Source organism: Alosa sapidissima, chromosome 7 (genome assembly GCF_018492685.1).
Source record: "Alosa sapidissima isolate fAloSap1 chromosome 7, fAloSap1.pri, whole genome shotgun sequence".
Lineage (NCBI taxonomy): Eukaryota > Metazoa > Chordata > Actinopteri > Clupeiformes > Clupeidae > Alosa > Alosa sapidissima.
The window spans coordinates 7,585,440-7,607,658 of record NC_055963.1 but is presented as its reverse complement, the minus strand read 5'-3'; the positions used below and the strand labels follow the sequence as shown (position 1 = coordinate 7,607,658).

Genomic DNA, 22,219 nt, shown 5'->3' with positions numbered 1-22,219 from the left:
CATCCGGCACATGACACACACACACACACACACACTATTGTTGTACTGGTCAATGTTAAAGCTCACTAGGGGAGCACAAGATGGAGAGAGCAAAAGAGACACAGACACAGAGCTGGAATGCTGGTGCTCATCAGTGGGACATGCTGGAGGAGTGGGACATAGATATAGACATAGATATGGACATAGATATGGATATAGACATAGATATGGACATAGATATGGATATGGATATGGACATAGATATAGTTATAGGTATGGATGTGGATATAGATATGGATATAGATATGAATATAGATATATAGATATGGATGTGGATATTGATGTGGATATAGATATGGATATAGATGTGGATATAGATATGGATATAGATATGGATATGGATATGGATGTGGATATAGATATATAGATATTGATGTGGATATAGATATGGATATGATATAGATATGGATGTGGATATAGATATGGATATAGATATGGATATAGATGTGGTTATAGATGTGGTTATAGATATGGATGTGGATGTGCTCCAACTCATCATGTGACTGCAGCAAGGGACACAGATATGAGTGTGACTATTCATGTGGGTGACTATTCATGTGGGTGACTATTCATGAGTGTGTGTGTGGATTAGGGTGTGTGGATTAGCTTTTGCACCAACTGACCGATGTGTCGGTTGGTGCCGTCCAGGCTGGCGAACTCGATGTAGTCCTCGCGAGCGTCGGCCCAGTAGATGCGGTCATTGATGAAGTCCAGAGTGAGCCCGTTGGGCCAGGTGATGCGCTCCTGGACGATGACGCTGCGGTTGGTGCCGTCCATGCCGATGCGTCCGATGTGGGGGTTATCGCCCCAGTCTGACCAGTACAGGTACCTGCCAGACACAAGGCTCTGTTAGGAAGCTGTTATGTGGCCGTGAAGTGAAATGAAATGTAGCTGCTGTGTGTGTGTGTGAGAGTGTGAGTGTGTGTGTGTGTGCGCGTGTGCGTGTGTTGCTTCGGTCACTTACCCGTTGCGGACGTCCACGGCGACAGCTCTGGGCTCCTTGAGGCCGCTGTTGACCAGGACCGTGCGGTACGCTCCGTTCAACTTTGACACCTCGATGGTGTCCCGGCCCTTATCGCACCAGTAGAGGTTGAGCCCGACCCAGTCCACCGCCAGGCCGTCGGGGTTGCTCAGAGAGGTCCGGTGAAGCACCTGCAGAATCAACACGCAAACTAGCTTGAGAAATTAAATTCCCCTAAATTCCACAAAACAACCTCATTCTGTGCCGCAGAAATAAAGAAAATCACTGTTACAGAAAGACAGGAGTCACACTCATTTACAAAGAAAGAAATGACCACCGGCTTTGACAAGCCCCAAATGCCAAATCAACAATATGGAAATGCAAGCCCACAGTGACCGGACAGGATGAGACAGGAAACACTGGCAGCAGAACACTGGTCATGGCGCTGTGTGTGTGTGTGCGCAGCAGAACACTGGTCATGGTGCTGTGTGTGTGTGTGTGTGTGTGTGTGTGTGTGTATGCGCAGCAGAACACTGGTCATGGTGCTGTGTGTGTGTGTGTGTGTGTGTGTGTGTGTGTGTGTGTACACTCTGCTCTGACCTGCACGTTGTCGCTGTCGTTGATGGGCATGCGGCGGATCATGCTGCCCTGTGTGGTCACGTCTGTCCAGTAGATCATCTGCTCAGCGTAGTGGAAGTCCAGAGCCACTGCATTATTCAGACCCTTTGACACACAAACACACACACACACACACACACTTTTGAATTTCAGCTGCACACAGGACAGGTAAAATGACTCATGTTTACCTCCTTGCCCTAGAGCAGTAGTTCTCAACCTTTTTTCAGTGATGTACCCCCTGTGAAATATTTTTTCAGCCAAGTACCACCTAACCAGCGCAAAGCATTTTTAGTTGAGAAAAAAAGACTAAAAAAAGAGCACTGTGCCATCACTGTCTAATTTATTCAACTTTGGAACTGATAAACACATACAAAATTCAAACATTTGGAAAAAAACTATTTTGAACATTTTACATTTTAACAATCCATGACTAAATGTATTGCAAATGATTTTATATTTTGCAAATTATATGTATATTTTAAAATCTCACATACCCCCTGGAGTGCCTTCACGTACCCCCAGGGGTACTCGTACACCCATTTGATAACCACTGCGCTAGAGGATAGTGGACTTCACAGTGTCCCCCACATGCCTGTCCTAAACCCACCAGCTGCCCTATAATGTAGCACACTGATAAGAAGCTATAGAGTGACCGGTTTTCTCAGAGACATGCTGTATGGGTTTGCAGCGTCCCGCATTATGCGTATTGAACTGAACTGTGCTTGGTGTTGCTCTTCACAGCAGTCCTTGCTGGTAGGGCCAATTTCCCACCCAAACCAACGACATTTGGCTAAAATGCCCATAATCCCCTGTGGCATTCCAAGCTGACGCTGCAATACATCTGAAACACACTGCGTCATTTGAAGGTCACTTTGACTGAAAGTGTGTGTGTATGTGTGAGAGAGAGAGACCAGTGTTAGTATATCTGATCAGAGAGAGGCAGTGTGTGTATGTGTGTGTGTGTGTCGTCAATGTGCAGCAGTGAGAAACAATGACTCAGCACTCCTGCTGGCCTCACCTGCTTGATCAGGGTGTAGTTGGTGCCGTCCAAGTTGAGCTTGCGCAGGTAGTAGCGGTTGGCAAAGATCAGGAAGGGTTCCTCCTCTACATGGGAACACACACAGAGAGAGAGAGAGAGTGAGAGTGAGAGTGAGAGAGAGAGTGAGAGTGAGAGTGAGAGTGAGAGAGAGAGAGAGGCCATGTCACGACATACTGTTGGATTTAGAACAGACATGGGGGCGCCATGACGACTGATGAGTAAACAAAGAGAGCCCAGTGAGGCCTGTGGTACACACAAACACATGCACTATGGCTGCCCATGGAACATGGCAGCATCAAAGCTTACTACCACTCAGTGAAAATGTTTTTTTTTTTTTTTCCTGATTGCCAACACAGGACTCATGTGATATCTGCTGATGATTATGCATGGCTACACACACCTGAGGTGACCTTCCTGCTGGGGCTGGAGACACACACACACACGTACACACACACTTCCTTACCGGAGGTGGATTTGCAGGTGGTGGGGTCGTCAGGCAGGAGCTGGAAGCCTTCCACACAGAGGCAATGGTAGCTGCCGTGGGTGTTGACGCAGCGCTGGGTGCAGGGGTAGCTGGTCGTGCACTCGTCTATGTCCACACACGTCTTCCCATCGTCCTTCAGCCGGAAGCCAGTTTGACAGCGGCACTGTGGGGGGGAAGAGGGGTGCATCAGTAAGACACTCACACTCACACTCAGAGCACTGTCTGACACATCCACATCAGATGCTCTGACTTATACCCATCACAGCACTCCCCCCACCTCCACCCTCTCTGCCAGTCATCGCTGGCACTCGGCTGACTGGCACTGAGAGGCCTGACAGCTGGCACACGGTTCCTTCAGAGCGCCACTGACGGGTGGGTACTCATCCGGCACGACCTGATCCCCCGTCAGCTCCACTCATGGCACGGCCCACTCCGCCTCCGTGGCAGCCAGAGGAGCAGGTCTGGAGACAGCGTGTGTGTGTGTGTGTGTGTGTGTGTGTGTGTGTGTGGCAGCCAGAGGAGCAGGTCTGGAGACAGCACTGGAGCCTACACGCTCCTGGCAACTACAACTATAGCCACTTCCTCTGAAATGACTATTTTTATGAGCATTACAACCCGCAGATTATTACCAAAGGCCTTATAAGGGATAGATGAATATAAATGTTTATGCATCTCAAAAAGATTTTGGCAGGTCCTCAGTCTTCCACATTCACTTACAAATCATTCCCAAACGGCCATTGTGGATATAAAATCAAGTGAGTATTTACGTGCAGTAACCCCTATACATCATAATCTTCCCCCCGCAGCTCTCAAACCTGTCTATCAATCAAACAAAGTGCATCCCTGTTCCTAAAGGTAAGCGTACCTCATTCCAGTACAAATATATAAGTTCATTACATCCTACTTACTTATTTACATATAAGTAGGAACACTGAAATTGTGGTCACAGCAAAAAAATGTATGAAAAAAGTATGAATACAGTGAAAAGTGACATACACACACACACACACACACACACACACACACACACACACACACCTTGAAGCCGATCTTGAGGTCTTCGCACTGCTGGGAGCATCCACTGAGGTGGGCGAGGGCGCACTCGTTGACGTAGCAGTTGAGCTCGTCGGAGCCGTCCCCACAGTCGTCCTTGTTGTCACACAGCAGCGTCTCGTTCACACACTTCTTGTTGTTGCACATGTAGGCCGTGTCATTGCAGCTCTTGCCTGTGACCACAAGAGCAGGGCTTGAGCGATGATGAGGGTCATTCGGAGGTCAACTTTTCATTCTCCCAAATGAGACCGATAACAGTTTATTTAAGTATATTTTTTGGGCTTTTTTGCCTTTATTGGACAGGACAGAGAAGAGTGACAGGAAGTAAGTGGGAGAGAGAGATGGGGTGAGATCGGGGAAATGACCGCAGGTCGGATTCGAACCTGGGTCCCCGTGGGCACTCAGACCTGCATGTACATGGTACGGGCGCTGTAGCCTGCTGCGCCACAGCGCCCCCCACCAGTTTGAAACATAACCCTGGATAGTAACTAGCGGAGGTAGCCTTGTCCTGCATACAGGTCCAGCCAGGGATCTAAATGTCCACTGGTATTAGTTGTGATGTCTGAACACTCCTGAAGGCCCCGGGGCCTAAATCAGGTGCATTATGGGGCTCTAATTCAACTCAGCAGGAGAGCAGATCTCCAGGAGGAAGAGTTGGAAGATTAGGCCCAGAAGACCCAGAGAGAAATTAAACTGCTTATTTCTTTACCACACACACACACACACACACACACATACACATACACATACACACACACAAAGACACACTTTCCTTGGCTCACAGAAAAATGTTGCTTGCTTTCTCTCAAATCAAACAATGAAAACTTTGATCTCCATCAAAGTGAATGAGTGTGTATGAGAGAGAGAGAGAGAGAGAGAGAGAGAGAGAGAGCGAGAGAGGGAGAGGGAGAGAGGGAGAGAGAGAGAAAAAAAGAGAGAGAGAGAGCGAGAGAGAGAGGGAGGGAGCTTAGCTAATGTGTGCTGGGTTTCTGGGAACATTAATGGGCCGGTGAATTGGCTTTCATCAGACTGCTGCACACCGCACATTAGACAGCCGGAGTACCGCCACATTAAAAAGCTCTCACACACACACACACACACACACAATATTTATGATTCAGGGATATTTACCTTCAAATGACCCATTACATAAACACACACACACACACAAACACACACACACACACTCTACATGACCAGACACACATGTACAAAAGCATTAACGCAGCAATGGTGTGGGTACCACTGCAAACCACGCGGGTCTTACAAGGACAGAGAAAAGGCTGTGATGGGCTAGCACACCACATTACTGAGAGGTGTGCATGGGTGACCAATTAGACACGGAGGAACAGATACAGAACAAGGAAGAGAACTAGAGAGTGTAAGTGAGAACAGCTGTGGAGTGTGTGTGTGTTGCTCTGCTGACCTGTTTCAGTGCAGTGGGGGTTCTTGGGGGCCTCGTCTGAGCTGTCGTAGCAGTCAGGCTCTCCATCACACTCCCAGCTCTTCCGCTTCAGGCAGCGGCCGTTAGCACAGCGGAACTCATCAGGACCACACGTGGAGTACTCTACACACACAAATAAACATTAGACTTCATAATCAATTCTCAGGTGGTGCTTTCTCTACGTATGTGAGTGCATTTGAGTGCGTGTGTGTGTTGATCGTTTATAGTGTATATATATGCATACACACATGCAGATCACTACAACATAACACACGCACCCAATATGCTTCACTTCAGAACAAAACACCTCACAGATGAGACAAAGTCACACACACACACACACAGAGACCACCCAAACACTCACCGCACTCTACGGACTCATCTGAGCCATCGGGGCAGTCCAGGTCATGGTCACACACAAACTGCTTGGGGATGCAGTTCTTGTCCTGGCACATGAACTCGTTCTCATCACACGTGTTATTGTAGGCTGCCGAGGAGAGAGAGAGTTGGGGGGGGGGGGGGGGGGGTGTATTACGGAGGCCAAACATGAGCACATCTCTTGACTAGCCATATGTGCATGTCTCTCACAAACCTGTGTGTGAGTGTACTGCATTGAATTTAAATTTGTGTTTGTTGGCAAATGTGCAAATGATTAAACATGTACTGTATTAATAGTGTGTGTGTGTGTGTGTGTGTGTGTGTGTGTGTGTGTGTGTGTGCATGAGCATGTGTGTGAGTGAGTGTGTGTGTAACTCACTGCAAATGTGCAAATGATTAAACATGTATGTATTAATAGCGTGCGTGTGTGTACATGAGCATGTGTGTGTGTGTGTAACTCACAGCAAATGTGCAAATCAATAAACATGTATGTATTAATAGTTTGTGTGTGTGTGTACACATGAGCATGTGTGTGTGTGTAACTCACTGCAAATGTGCAAATGATTAAACATGTATGTATTAATAGTGTGTGTGTGTGTGCGTGCGTGAGCATGTGTGTGCGTAACTTACTGCAGCCTGCCTTGATGCTCTCGTCAGCTCCGTCAGGACAGTCCTTGTCTCCATCACACTTCCAGTGCTGAGGCACACATATGTACGACCCTGGGCACTGGAACGTCTCTGGACTGCACGTCTTTGTGCCTGTGGAAACCACACACACACACACACACACACACAACCAGATTGATGATGAAGTCAAGGATCAACGCCTTGTTAATGCCTAAAATGTAATAGTATCTCTTTAGTTCTCAAGTAGAATGACAAATGAGACCTTTAACTCCAGAAATCCCATTGCAGAAATAGGTACAAACACACACACACACACAAAGACGTTGAAACTCACTGCACTTGGCGCCCTCATCTGACCCGTCTCCACAGTCGTCCTGCCCGTCACACACCCAGGTGCTCTGGATACAGCGATGGTTGCCACACTCAAACTGTGTGGGCGTGCAGAACTTATCTAAACACACACACACACACAACAAACAAGCACACGTTAGAACCACTAAACAGTGCTCCACAGCAAGCCATCACAAAAGCACAGAGGTCTTCACTAGAGAGTGAGAGGCTGATTTGGCTGCGCCGCCACCAGCTTCTCTAATCAGGCACCAGAGCCCCTGATGAGGGAGAGCACAGCAGAGCACAGCACAGCACAGCACAGCACAGCACAGCACAGCACAGCACAGCGGAACAGAGCCAGGCCCAGCCAGGAGAGAAACCTCCCACCACCACCACCAGCACACACTAATAAGCACACACACAGACACACACACACACACACGCATGCATGCATGCAAACATACACACACACACAGGGGGGGTAAACAACAGCAGGGAGGTGGGTGTGAGGGCGGCGGCCGTGGTGGGGCTGTGAGTGGGCTCTACTCCAGACAGCTGGGCCGGCTCTGAAGGCACACACATTCGCTGGGGTGATGCGGAGAAACACAAAACACAGAGCAGGCAGCAGCAGAGCAGCGAAACGTCACACACGCACACCCAGACACGGGTGGACCGAGTGGGGACACAGAGAGTGAGTGACCCAAGAGAAAAGGGAGCTGTGTAGATGCAGCAGAGAGGCGGGGGGGGGGTCACTAAGAGAGACTGACCACAGTGGGTTTCGTCCGCGCCGTTCTCACAGTCTTTCTCCTTGTCACATGTCCAGCTCATAGGGATGCAGCGTCCACTCGGACAAGCAAAGAAGTTCACTGGACACTTCAACTTCTTCTTATCTGTACACGGCACACACACACACACACACAAAAGTGAATGCACATCATCTGAAACACACACACATATATAAAACCAAATATGCATTCTGGGATTCAATTGTATTACTGCAAACTTTGATAATGACTAATGCATGAAAATCAATTAAATCAGTGTGTGTGTGAGAAACAGAGAGAGAGAGAGAGAGAGAGAGAGAGAGTGAGTGAGTGAGAGTGTGTGTGTGAGAGTGAGAGTGAGAGTGTTTGAGTGAGAGGGTGTGTGAGAGTGTGTGTGTCTCACCAGGACAGTTTCTCTCATCAGACCAGTCTCCACAGTCGTTGGAGCCGTCACACACCCAGGAGGAGGCGTAACACAGGGTGGTCTTCTCACAGCGCTGGAACGTCGACTCCTTCACACCCCGCCGGTAATAACTGGAGCAGTCCGTTGGACCTGAACACACAACAGCAGAGCTCTGTGTTTGTTTGTGTGTGTGTGTGTGTGTGTTTTCAAATGGTCTGTATTTATCAGATGAACATTAAACCATCTGTAATATTTGGGAGAGGAGAACCCTTAAGGCCAGAATGTGTATGTGTGTGTGTGTGTGTGTGTGTGTGTGAACTCACTGCAGTTCATCTCATCACTGGCGTCCTCACAGTCCACCACCTGGTTGCAGCGGGTGGAGTTGGCGATGCAGCCTGTAGCCGAGGCACACTGGAACTCCCCAGCAGCACAGAGGGTCACTGTGACACACACACACACACACACACACACACACACACACACACACACACACACACACACACACACAGAGAGAGAGAGAGAGAGGGAGAGAGACACACACTCAAATTAGGCGTTCTGATCGGCTCCATGCAGTGCTGGGACAGTCCACTGCGAGGCTGGGCAGGTCGTTACCATTGCAGTGCAGCTCATCGGAGCGGTCTCCACAGTCGTCAGTGCCGTCACACCAGACCGGCAGCCCAATGCAGCGTCCGTTGGCACAGCGCCGGAAGCCCTTCTTACACACACGGTTAGCTGGGGAGAACACACCAGAACACGGGGTCATCCAACAGTTGACAAACACAGAGAAATGCACCATTATGACTTGTGTGCATGTGTACAAGTAAAGATGTCCTTAGCACACATAAGTGTATTTTCTCAATCTCGCTCACCGTATTTTTCTGAAAAAAACACACACGCACACACACACACACACACTCTCACGAGCCTTACCACAGTATGACTGCTTCTCGTCAGACTTGTCCTTGCAGTGGGGTCTGCCATCGCAGGTGAGGCTGTAGTCGATGCAGTCTCCGTTCCCGCACTCAAAGTTATCCACACTGCTGCAGGACATGTTCTGGGCTGGAATCACACAGTGAAGAGAATGATTGCTGGATTGAGCCTCACAATGACTCATGCTCTACATCCAGTCACGGATATACAACAGGATGAAATATAAGTGCTCACATTAATGTGTTGTTAGGAACTGACGTATTTAGAACAAGTAGGCCAATAAACATAAAAGAAATCTTTAGACAATATTTAAAAAGCTACTTTGAAAACACGTCCTAGGGCAACTAATATTGGTATCATCTTTACATTCATTTTCATGGTATATTATTATGTGAGGGACATATGAACACAATGGCCATTGAAAAGACAGCACATCACCAAGACTACACAATACACAGTTCTGAGACCTGGGTGAGACCACCCCACCCTAACATTCAAAAAACAACATCAGCAATTACAATCACCAAAAGACAGGCGTTCCCATGCTAGCAAGCCTTTTATCTGTGCCAAGTGTGCTGCCGTTGGTGTCCGGTGTGTCAATAAAGGCCAATATGGTGGCAATTCATGCAGTGAAGTTATATGCAGCTCTCTTTTATGGAGGAAACCTGTAGCGAAGGGAGAGAGCAGTGACCCCACCCGGTCTTGAACCCGGGTCTCCGGGGCACTAAACCTGCAGCTTGACCGCAACGCCAAAAAGCAAGGCTCGTTGGTATGGCAGTCAGAGCACATACTCAACTGTAGTGACGGTATTCCGTAACAAAACCCATGCCAAAATAAAACCTAAACAATTTTGGTTGTGTTGGTATGAATATATGTTGTAGAATGCGATTCCTACAGTGTAAAACAATTATACTAAAATCTTGGCAACGCTATTCAAATAGATTAAGAATTAGAAAGCCACCGCTATGGTCACAACTATGGTTAGATTGATTTGTTTAGATCCCAATTTAGAAATGATTGCCTTGACAACGCTACGTCATGGCTTCGGTACTTCGGTACTATTATCTTCACTACTAGGTAACATAATCAAACACACACTCTCAATATTTATATTTCATTACATATTTGGTGAGCTAACAGGGATGTATACTCAAATGCACAACATCTGAAACCACAAGACTCCATCTTCAACCTCTCAAACAACATGGATAAATATTTGACAAGGGCCTAACGAGGCTAATTACTCTGTTGCCATAGCGCCAGCTGCAAATGTGTGTTTACTTGTAATTCACACTCATAATGGCCTCTCTGTTTTCCTTCCTCTGCCTCTTTCTCTCTCTCTTTCTCACAACCCTTTTTTTTCCCCCTCTCTCGCTCATTTGTTCCCTCTCTCTTACCGACGCATGACTGGTCAGGCAGGAGCTTGCGGTCTCCTCTGCAGCTGCAGTTGACCCGGCCATCTGCAGTGAGGAGACACAGGTCCTGGCAGCCACCATTGTTGTTGTGGCATGGGGAGAATTCACCTTCAGGGAGAAATGGAGAGGGAGTGAGAGAGGTTACCTGCTGAGATGTGTCCAAAGTAAAGGTCAAGCAAGCTGTGATCCTTCATAAAATGCCTAATATGCAAACCCAAGTGAATACATCACACACTATCATAATATCTTTGGGGCATTTAGAATTGCACAAAATGCTGCATTGAAATAGAAATGCAAATGACATGTAAATGTAAATGTCAATGTAAATCTAAGCAAACACACATTTTCAAGGTTAATTTGAGTGTGTGTGAGGGTGCGTGTGTGACTGTGTGTGTGTGTCGGTCTTACAGCTGTTGGTGTCGTTGGCCACGGCGATGATGCCCATGGGCTGCTGAGGGATGTCCGCGCGCAGCACCTTCAGGTCCCTGCCGTCCGTGTCGGCCCTCAGCACCGCCCGCCGCACCCAGTCCGTCCAGAAGATGTAGTCCGCGTACACCGCCAGCCCAAACGGATGCACCGGCTCGTTCTTCAGCACCACCTACACACACACACACACACACACACACACACACAGATAATGATCAGCTACACATACTGGACACCCTTAAAAAGGTATGTGTGTAGACTTACATAGTGTACACACATAAACCCACAGCTATGAAGAAATCTGTAAAATGATTCTTCTTCCCCAAAACACACACACACACACACTTATAAACTCACAATGCGATGGCTGCCATCATATTCACAGCGCTCAATCTTGTCCAGTGTGGCGTCGCTGAAGTAGAGCTTCTCGGCGCGGTGGTCGATGGCCAGGCCGTTGGGGGTGCGGATGTCGGTGCCGATGATGATCAGCACGTTGGCGCCCCCCAACGAGGAGCGCATGATGCTGGGCGACTGCTCGTTCCAGTTGGTCCAGAACATCAGACTAGGGGAGGGGGGGGGGGGGGGGGGGGGGTATAAGTATAAGTATAAGTATAAGTATATATACTCTTTTGATCCCGTGAGGGAAATTTGTTCTCTGCATTTATCCCAATCCGTGAATTAGTGAAACACACTCAGCAAACAGTGAGGTGAAGCACACACTAATCCCGGCGCAGTGAGCTGCCTGCAACAACAGCGGCGCTCGGGGAGCAGTGAGGGGTTAGGTGCCTTGCTCAAAGGCACTTCAGCCGTGCCTACTGGTCAGGGTTCGAACCGGCAACCCTCCGGTTAGAAGTCCGAAGTGCTAACCAGTAGGCCACGGCTGCCCCCGGGAGTTAAAGACCATCACCAAAGTCAAATACAGTTTCATAGTCCTACAATGTGGAAATACACACCCTACTGAACTACTGAACACACAAACCAAAGCTCTATGGATGCTGCATATTGGAAGAGAGCTTGGGGAATTAGGATTATATAAAGACGACAGGCAGAAGGTCTGCTGCGATGGATACTTACTTCTGACACTCGTCCAGCACAAACGCTCGTGGGTGGTCGTCGCTGGACATGGTGACCACGGTGTCACGCTCGAAGGCCCCCGGGCGGCTCTGGTCCACCGTGTGGCGGGTAATAGTGGAGGTGGTGTAGCTGGTCCAGTACAGGGTGTCCCACGCGCGGTGATACGCCAGACCCTCCACCGAACCCACATCTGCAGGAGAGAGGAAAGAGAACAGTGAACAACCGAGGTTGTACAATTAGCCGAGTCGGTCAGCTCCATACACACAACTCCACACACACAGCATCACAGCGTCTCCTCTGGTGGACACGTGAGGACAAGGACATGGCGTCCTTCAGGCCCAGCGCTGCGGGGGAGAGGGCACCTCGAGGGGGGGCTGCGGCTCAGTCTCTGTAAGCAGCGTCCGGCAGCGGCGGGCACCCCCCCGCCCCCCCAAGGCCACGTCTGCCTGTCTAGCCCCCTCCGCAGATGCAGCTCATTTCTCTCCGCAGGCCAAGTGCCAGCACCCTGGCTTCTCTCCAGCAAAGACGCCCCCCCCCCCCCCCCCTACACACACACACACACACACACACACACACACACACACACACACACACACACACACACCACCACCACCAGGCCCCCGGGCCTTGGAAGAGCGTGAGGCCCGTCTGACGCTCTGATGGCTCTCGGTGCTGGACGGTGGCCCACTTGCCGGCCGCTCCAGACGGATCAGTGGCAGAGGGGTACGCCGCTGGCTCACACACTCGCTGCCTGTCCCAATCAAACTGTGAAGGAGGAGAGGGCTCTGTGTGTGTGTGTGTGTGTGTGTGTGTGTGTGTGTGCGTGTTTGTGTGCGTGTGTGCATGTGTGTGTGTGCGTGTGTGTGTGTGCGTGTGTGTGTGTGTTTGTGTGCGTGTGTTTGTGTGTGTGTGTGTGTGTGCGTGCATGTGCATGTGTGCGTGTGCGTGCATGTGCATGTGTGCGTGTGCGTGATTGTGTATGGAAGACTCATGTACACTTTTATGTGGTGCCTTCTTTCCGCTGTGTTTGTGTATGTGGCTGGAGGTCTTGGCAAGAGATTAAAGCCACAGCGTTTTGTGAATGTGCTTGCATGCTGATCATCACGGCACATCTCAAAGTTTGTGTGTGTGTGTCTGTGTGTAACCATGTAAAGGGTTAGTGTTTGCATACATTCAAGTGTGTGTGTGTGTGTGTGTGTGTGTGTGTGTGTGTGCGCGTGTGTACGTGCGTGTGGGTGGGTGCATGTGTGTGTGTTGGCTCTGCCTGCTGTTTCTGGAGTGTGTTTAAAGACTCAGTATCATCCTGTCATTTCATGGCCCACTGCCTTAGCACACAAGCACTGCTCCCCGTGGATGTGTTGGATTCAGGGCCACTTGTTATTCCAGGAAGAGCGCGCTTCTGGAAGTGCTTCAGTCGCCACGGGAACACAGGGTCAGGGTGACGAGGTCAACTTCCAGCAAAAGCTTTTCATTTTGGTCAACTCCCACTGTGCTAAAAGCATCCGCCGCCTCGCTCCTCCTCGCTCTTATCTGAGCCGGCGTTTGTTTGTCCACTATGATGGCGGACATTCGCTGGGGGCCTCGGAAGGAGTGGCGCAACACCTGGGATCCGCAGGGTAAACCGACGAGTCCATTTGGAAGCCCCCAGCCGCCCACGTCATGGCGTGGACCCACATTTTACGGCCACTCTCGGGACACTGTAACGAGCCCGAACGTCCCCAGCCTCTGACCGAAGTCAATAAAAGGACGCTGGTCAGAGCGCTTTCGCCTCGTGAACAATGCTGTGCTCAGCTGAGCTGAAGGAGTGGAGCCATTACGCAAGACAGCCCTGCTGGTTATGTCACGTCCAGTCGAGGGCAGGTACATGAGGAACAGTATGGTTTTGTCCGTGGTTCTGCCCACCACCCTGGGTAGGGGTGCTTGGTGAGTGACCCGCACAAAGGGAACACACATGAGGGAGGTGAACTGGTACTGAGCAGCTTAATCAGTATTCAGCATGGCCAGAGGTCAAGGCTGAAACCCTCACTATGCACAATGCACTCTTGATCACATTGACAAAGAATCCAGCTCATAATGTATGAGGAAGTGCTGCACACATGTTCGAAGAGTTTGTGCTTGTGAGTTGTGTGTGTGCTTGTGTGTGTGTGTGTGTGTGTGCGCGCATATGACCATAATGTGTGTGTATTGCCAATCAGTGTATGTGTATTGCTCCTCCTCATCCCAGGCTTCCTGGTTGTAAGCAAACAAAAGGTGTGTGTGTGTGTGTGTGTGTGTGTGTGTGTGTGTGTGTGTGTGTGTGTGTGTGTGTGTGTGCCGTTGAGGACAGCACTCCAACCTGGCAACAAAGAGGTTGGGAGGCTGGATTATCTACCATGACTCAGACACACAAACACACTCCAAAAAACACACACGCACACCACCACGGGAATCTGTGAGGGACATGGTGAGGACACACACATCTGGAGAGACTCTTGTGGGCAGACGACAGGAGAGTCAGGACGAGCACTCAGCATCAAGTAGAATTGACCGATTTTAATGCGGCCGGGCAGTGGGCGTCCAGGGGAAGGACTTCTCTACACCGTTGCCTGGTTTCAGAAAAATCAATAACGGTGCAGCACAGTGGGTGTCTGGGCTTCGATACTTCTATTTAATTTCTTTTTTTTACCGCACGTCAATGAAATTTACATGCAACACGCTGCCAAGACACATGAAAGCACTTTCGGGATAATTTAGAAAGAAACGTCTCTGGATTAAATCTAATGTTCCTGGACTCGCTGTTCGCTGGACGCAGGAGGACCTGGAGAGAGTAAACATTACATGATGAGAGCTTAATACTTTCCACCTGTTATCTGCCGACGACCGACCAGAATTAGAAACCGACGGAAACTGGTCGATGAAGGCACACCTCAGGGAGTGTGATGTGTGAGTGTGTGTGTGAGTGTGCGCTAACTGCTCATAACTGGGAATACAGATCGTAAAAAAACCTTGTGGACGCGAACGGAATGGACATAGTGTCCAGACGCTGCCCGTGAAAACGTGTCTAGCAAACGGTGTTATGACCACGTCGACACTCCAATTAGTGAGCTGGCGCCGCTTGAAGCAGTAGCAGCGTGAGAGTGGGGAAATTATCACCGTAGTGCGCAAGTGGGAAAGGGCGTGTGAGAGGGAGAGGGGGGGAGGGAGGTCCTCTGCAGTCCTCGTTCCAACAGTGGTCAGACTAATTAGCCACGTTAGCATCAGACGCTGAGGAAGCCAGATCGGCATGAGCGAGGCGGGAGCCGTTAACGGGTCCGGCGGCGGGAACGCCAGCGGCGCTGCGCGCAGCAGGATGGACTGGGACACGCAGCAGCTGCTGGTGCCCACGCTGGACGCGCTCATCATGCTGACGGGCGTCACGGGCCACTCGCTGGTGATCTTCGTCCTGGCGAGAAGGAGGAGGAGGAGGAGGGGGGGGGGCCGGGCCGGCGCACGGCACCGACACGCTGCTGCTGGCGCTGAGCGCGTCCGACCTGCTGCTGCTCACCTGCCTTCCCTTCCACACCGCCGCCATCGCCCTGGGCACCTGGCCCTTCGGCAACCTCCTGTGCAAGTGCGTCAGCTTCCTGGGCGTGGCCTGCAACGCGGCCAGCGTCTTCACAATGTCGGCGCTGGCCGTGTCACGCTACCTGACGGTGGTGCACCCGGCGTGGGCCTTCGGGGGGCGCTGGTGGGCCGGCCGCTGGCTGGGTGTCGCCGCCGCGCTGCTGTGGGTGCCGGCGTGCGCGCTTGCCGCGCCGCAGTTCGCCATCCGCGCCGTGGGCACCGTGATGGGCCCCGTCCACTGCTTCGCCTTCCTCTCCGACCAGAGCCAGCTGGTCTACAGCGTCGCGCTCTTCCTGGTGGCCTTCGCGCTGCCGCTGGCCGTCATCGTCCTCATGTACGCCAAGATCTACTGCTTCCTGCGCCGGACCAGCCGCCACGGACGCGCGCCACAGCTGGAGCGCTACCAGAGCCAGGTGACCCAGACGTCCGCTCTGCTGGTGCTGGTCTTCACCATCTGCTGGCTGCCCTCGTACGTGCTCATGTTCCTGCTGGTGGGCTGGCGGACCGCCAGCTCGCCCCACTACCGCGGCTTCGCCATCTTCGCCCGTCTGCTGGCGTCCTCCTCCACCGTGGCCAACCCCGTGCTCTACGTCTTCATGTCGCACAAGTTCCGCCAGGAGCTGCTAGGCCTGAGCTGGCACCGCAGTCGCGACTGCAAGGCATGCTGGGATTACTGCCCCCTACCGGGCCGCGACACGGTACAGCCGTTCAACCCCGTGGAGCTGGAGACACCGCCGCCTCACGGATAGAGGAAGAAGCCTCCCGACACAAGCGCTCTTTGCTGCATCGACAGCTATGCAACGGACTGTGGATATCTCATTTCCTGTTAAGGGAGGGACTGGAATGTGTCCCTGGTTTTATCATTGCAGTAATGGCTGGATTATGCATTAACTGTCAGACAATATAATGTATTATACCAACTACACATCTCCATGCAGGGCAATATGCTCAGCACTGGCAGGACTGTTATACGATCACTGAAGTTTTGTTCTGGCAGGACTGTTATACGATCACTGAAGTTTTGTTTTGTAATCAGTCTGTATGTATAATGTGACTTCTCTGAGGACTTGGCGAAAGTATTTCACGTCTATTTTGTCTCCATTCTTGCGTTGGCTGGAAAATGTAACATGCAAATTAAAGTTTGATTGTGTGTGACAGGAACAAAAATGGCGACCGAGTGAGTCTGCTCTGGAGGGTTTTAACTGGATCAAGCATCATTTGTTCTCAATTTTGCCTGTAATTACAGAGAAGAGATGTGGCTCTGGAGAGCAGGTCTCGGCACCCTCTCCTACCTGTCAGTCTCCCCCTCTCTGCTAATCTCCACCGAGCCGGGCCCCACTCTAATTACACACCAGCCGTCTCAGGACCCTTTGTCCATTGGATACAAAATTGGGTCCCATTTGTTATTTGTTCTACTTCCATCAGCAGGATAGTGGGAGTGTGTGTGTGTGTGTGTGTGTGTCTGTGAGTGTGGGATAAGAGAGAGAAAAAGAGAGAGAGAGAGATAGAGAGAGAGAGACAGACAGAGAGATGGTGTGTGTGTGTGTGTGTGTGTGTGTGAGAGAGTGTGGGATGAGAGAGAGGGAAAGAGAGAGAGAGAGACAGACAGACAGAGAGATGGTGTGTGTGTGTGTGTGTGTGTGTGTGTGTGTGTGTGTGTGTGTGTGTGTGTGTGTGTGTGAGAGAGAGTGTGGGATGAGAGAGAGGGAAAGAGAGAGAGAGAGACAGACAGAAAGAGAGATGGTGTGTGTGTGTGTGAGGAGAGAGAGAGACAGAAAGACAGAGAGACAAACAGACAGACAGACAGAGAGATGGTGTGTGTGTATGGGGGCTGTTACGCATATTCTCTGGGGGTGCTCTGTTATGTTAGCCTTCAAAATGAGGAAGCGAGGGTGAGATGGAATATGACATTCAGTCATTTGTGGAAGAGAAAGAGCGTCGCTCAGCAGAGGGAGGCTTGGGATGGGTCAGAGCGGCAGAAGATTAAGGCTACTGACCACCGCACGGAGAGGCTGTGGAAAGCTTTTTTTCAAACGCATGGCCTCTTATTGCAATGATCCTTTAGAAAGTGAGGTACTTCAAGGTCAAAACACTTTCTCAGCGACTGAGCATTAAGTAAAAGAAGAAGCCACTGAATCTAATAACCAACGAAACACTTGGTGGGGTAGTGATATCACTAACATTAGCTAGCAGCTCAACAATGCATGTCGACCCAGGATTTAGGAGCAGGTGAAATTGCATTGCAGAGCTAAAAGAGAAACAGTGGCCGCTCAGAGTGAAGCATTACTCTAATTTCTCCTGAGCAGGACTCATTTATCAGAGTGGCAGAGTTCAACGCACAGACTCCAGAGGTCGACAAGAAACGCAGATGAGCCACACTCTCTCACACACCCTTACTGTACACCCCTCTCTCACGCACCCTTACACCCCTCTCTCACGCACCCTTACACCCCTCGCTCACTGTCTGTTTGTGTCCTTAATACAAACCAATCTCACACAGAGAGGGGTAGACAACCAAACGTGTACTGTACACCCTTACACAAATACAGACACAAAGGGGGCATCCACTCTTCACACACACACACACACACACGCCTATAGCCATCAAACACACACACACACACACCTGCTAAACATGTACTGTATACAAATGGCCTATTCAGAGACATAGAAAGGCACTCACTCTCCACAATGGTCTTGCGGCTGGACCCGTCGTCATCGATCTGCTGGATGTTGCCAAAGTGGATGTCACTGAAGAAGATGCGGTTTGTGCGCTTCTGACCGCCCGGACCAGGACCCCCGCGGTAGTCGAAGGCCAGCGCGATGACGTTCTTCATGTGCTCGGGGTCCTCGAAAGGTTTGATGGGCGCGTTTAGGTTGGTCTCATCCGATAGGTGGATGCTCTTGAGGATGGTGCGCTCCGAGTACAGCAGGTAGCCCTCGTAGTCGCGGCAACTGCTGCCGTCCTCGGCCAGCATGCCGTGGGCACAAGCGCATGTGCGCTTGTCGTTGCCACGGAAAAGGCACAGCTGCTGACAGCCACCGTTGTTAATTTGGCACACATTGGTTCCTGATGGGGGATACAACAAGAAATACACACAAATCAAAAACAAATTAGCACAAAAAGTTTTCTTTTTAAATGTACGTTGTGCTACAAAGTGATGAAACTCATTTGATGTTAATTCTGATGTTTTTGTCTCAGACAGCATTTCCTTAAGGCATATGAGTTCATTCTATGTATCCCTACAACTAGAGAAATTCTTCTAAATAATATGAAGCCATACAGAGGGATTTCTAGCATTTTATTTCTGGGGATTTCTAGCATTTTATTTCTAGGGATTTCTAGCATTTTAACATGGACCATTATAACACACACATGAGAAAGAATTACACACAATGATTTGGGCTTGAACCATTATAACACACACATGAGAAGGACTACACACAATGATTTGGGCTTGAACCATTATAACACACACATGAGAAGGACTACACACAATGATTTGGGCTTGAACCATTATAACACACACATGAGAAGGACTACACACAATGATTTGGGCTTGAACCATTATAACACACACATGAGAAGCCTGTACACCCACCTTGCTGCCTGGCGCGGTTGAAGACTTTGATGTCTTTGAGCTGGACACCGATGCCGGTCCTAAGGTACAACGACTCCGTGGCATTGTCTTTGTGACCCCTCTTAATGGATCCATTAGCATGAGTTCTACAGAGGACACAGACGTCAGACCATCATCATCATCATCATCATCTGCAACACTTCGCCGGGCTGACAATGTCTCTCCGTTCTCAGCTGGCGTGTGATAACAGAGCGGAAAATGTGCAGTGTCTGACGACTACTGAAGGAAACTGGGTGAACAAGCGTCGGGGTTTATTTGGCTAACCTTGCATGCAAATGACACCTCACAGTAATAATGACAGTGACAAGGGGAGCAGAGGAACTTTGAAAAGCCCTTAATTTATCCATTACCAACGTCAGAGAACAAGGATTGAAATAATAACATGTGTCTAGTTGTCTGTGACGGCATCTGTAGCTCAAGCGAGGATAAAAGAGAGAGATGGTGTGTGGAGGGGGGGGGGGGTGGTAAAGGGTTTATAAAGGAGCCTCACCTGTCACTCCAGTAGATGTAGTCCTCAAAGACAGACACTGCAAACATGTCCATGTTGTTGGTGCTAAGAACAAGCTCGCGGTTCTCACCAGTCTCCAGATCAATACGCTCAATCTTGTCTGTGCGTGCGTCACACCAATACAGTTTGCCATCCTAAATACACAAAATCAACACACACACACACACACACACACACACACACACACACACACATAGCATAAATACACTTCTGACCTCATCCTGCTATGTTGGATCATATTTGTAAAGAGTAAATTTGGCTAAATGTGCAGGTCTGACAAGTCAGGTGAATAAATACATCAATTCATTTGTATGGGTTTTGGGCTCCCTCTGGGTGTGTGTGTGTGTGTGTGTGTGTGTGTGTGTGTGTACAGTGGTACAGACCGGGTAATCTATGGAGATGCCGTTGGGCCAGCTGATGCTGACGTTCACCAGCACTGCTCTCTCAGAGCCATCCAGACGGGAGCGCTCGATACGTGGATACTGCCCCCACTCTGTCCAGAACAGATAACTGCAAACACAAACATAGTTTAGGCAGGAACAATACACACAGTCCTATTCCCATTCACACACACACACACACACACACACACACACACACACACACACACACACACACACATTCAAACAAAAGTGAATAATGACTCAAACAGTGAGATAACTGTTTTTCTTCTTTCCCAACAGCAGCATCCTGTACCAGCCAGTGCTGCGATCATAACCTCAGAGCAAATATTAGCCTATTAATAATCCTCCACTGGCAGCACAAACGGCCCTTATGGAGTCGGCCCACCCCCCCTGCTGCTCTCCCACAGCCCCTGGCCCAGGATACCCACCCTTTGGCGGGGTGCACGGCGATGGCGCGGGGCTTATCCAGGCCCTGGGAGATCACCACGTAACGGAAGGAGCCGTTGAGACGGGCCACCTCGATAACATCAAAGCCCTGGTCTGTCCAGTAGATGTTGCCTGACAAAAAGAATTTGATAGTAAATCAAGAGCTACATATGACCTTCTGTATTAACTTACCGTAGTATATGCTTTTGGCACAGTGAAGCAGACAGTCAATAACTGGCTAAGGCATCTGGTCTAGAATACTAGAAAAATATCTCATACTTCAAAAGACCTTTCAAGCATGTAAGAACAGACTCAGCCAGGTCTGAAACCTCAGTTGAATGTCTGTGTTTAGAAACAAAAACCACAACGACCGTCAAAAGAATAGTTGTCCATCTAACACTGGTTTTCAAGGCTGTTTTGAGGTTTCCACCAAAAGTGATACTTTAGCTTTCTGGAACTTTCACAGAGATGTCTGCAAACTGCATCTTGTAATTTCCCATAGCTTGGTGGGTAAGGGGATTTCAGGATGGTATTTGTGATAATCTGCACTTGTGCTCTGTCAAATTACCTATTTCAGCCAGTAAGCCTTCATCATCTCCAGCTTTACCTTGCAATCACACCTGGCTTTCTGGAAAATCTAGCTTCAATTATTTTTTAGGGGCTCAGCTGGTAGTAATATTGTTATGTAATGCAATATTGGCTGTGTCCATGTGAGAGTGTGTGTGTGTGTGTGTGTGGGAGAGAGAAAGAGAGAGAGAGAGAAAGAGACTGAGGGAGAGAGAGAAAGAGAGAGAGAGAGAGAGAGAGAAAGAGACGGAGGGAGAGAGAGAGAGAGAGAGAAAGAGACGGAGGGAGAGAGAGAGAGAGAGAGAGAAAGAAAGAAAGAGAGAGAGAGAGAGAGAGAGAGAGAGAGGGAGTGAAAGTGTTGGACTTTAACCTCACTTCCAAACCAACTGTTCCACTTGAAATGGCAGAACTCATGCTGCCTTCGTGCATGCAGGGTAGGAAACTAACATTAAAATCTCAAAAGTGCATAAAGAGAGTGCGGGGATGCATGGAGATGAAGGTGCTGAATGACATCAGACCTGCAATCCAGTCCACTGTGATGCCCTCCACTCGGCCGATGCCATTGGTCACCACCTCTTCTCTCCAGGTCTGGTCTCGCTTGGCTCGGCTGATGGTGCTCATACCCATGTCCACCCAGTAGATGGTGTCATTCTCTGCACGGGGACAGATGGAGAGAGAGATGGAGAGAGAGATGGAGGCCATATAATGAATACATGCTTATACAGACATCCACACACACCAATAGTGACACAGGTGACTGTACAGTATATACACACACACAAATCTACGTGGTCACAAATAATGTAACGGCAGAGGGCCCATCAAGCAGCAGTTCTCACCAGCATGGAAGTCGATGCCCACTGCCAGAGAGGTGCCCGCCACTGGCACCAGCGCGTCCGATTTATCAGAGGGGTCCAGAGGGATGCCCCTGATGCCCTCATGCACCGAGTACAACAGGAAGGAGCCCATGCCTGCATGTACACACACACACACATTAATACAAGTGCTGTGTAGTATTCTGGATGGATGTTGAACTGAGTAGGTGGAGCTGGAGCTGCTTGGTGGGCAGTGTGGGAGTATGAGGGTGTGTGTGTGTGAAGGCGCTA

The 22,219-nt window shown here is 49.8% G+C and overlaps 1 protein-coding gene and 1 pseudogene across 1 annotated transcript in view; one reads left to right on the top strand and one right to left on the bottom strand.

Moving 5' to 3' along the window:
• The window catches only part of LOC121713258 (low-density lipoprotein receptor-related protein 1-like), a 118,022-nt gene that overhangs the window by 17,678 nt on the left and 78,125 nt on the right, over window positions 1-22,219 (bottom strand). Inside the window, 26 exon segments of the mRNA XM_042097768.1 lie at window positions 663-868; window positions 1,004-1,191; window positions 1,601-1,723; window positions 2,637-2,722; window positions 3,121-3,304; window positions 4,180-4,367; window positions 5,621-5,761; window positions 6,003-6,125; window positions 6,647-6,775; window positions 6,978-7,094; window positions 7,741-7,863; window positions 8,141-8,290; window positions 8,464-8,580; window positions 8,753-8,872; window positions 9,071-9,199; window positions 10,468-10,593; window positions 10,894-11,083; window positions 11,269-11,473; window positions 11,986-12,175; window positions 18,251-18,637; window positions 19,170-19,294; window positions 19,699-19,850; window positions 20,100-20,226; window positions 20,549-20,678; window positions 21,632-21,766; window positions 21,953-22,084. Of these exon segments, the coding sequence (XP_041953702.1) occupies window positions 663-868; window positions 1,004-1,191; window positions 1,601-1,723; window positions 2,637-2,722; window positions 3,121-3,304; window positions 4,180-4,367; window positions 5,621-5,761; window positions 6,003-6,125; window positions 6,647-6,775; window positions 6,978-7,094; window positions 7,741-7,863; window positions 8,141-8,290; window positions 8,464-8,580; window positions 8,753-8,872; window positions 9,071-9,199; window positions 10,468-10,593; window positions 10,894-11,083; window positions 11,269-11,473; window positions 11,986-12,175; window positions 18,251-18,637; window positions 19,170-19,294; window positions 19,699-19,850; window positions 20,100-20,226; window positions 20,549-20,678; window positions 21,632-21,766; window positions 21,953-22,084 (4,023 nt within the window).
• LOC121714194 lies at window positions 15,165-16,693 on the top strand (annotated as a pseudogene).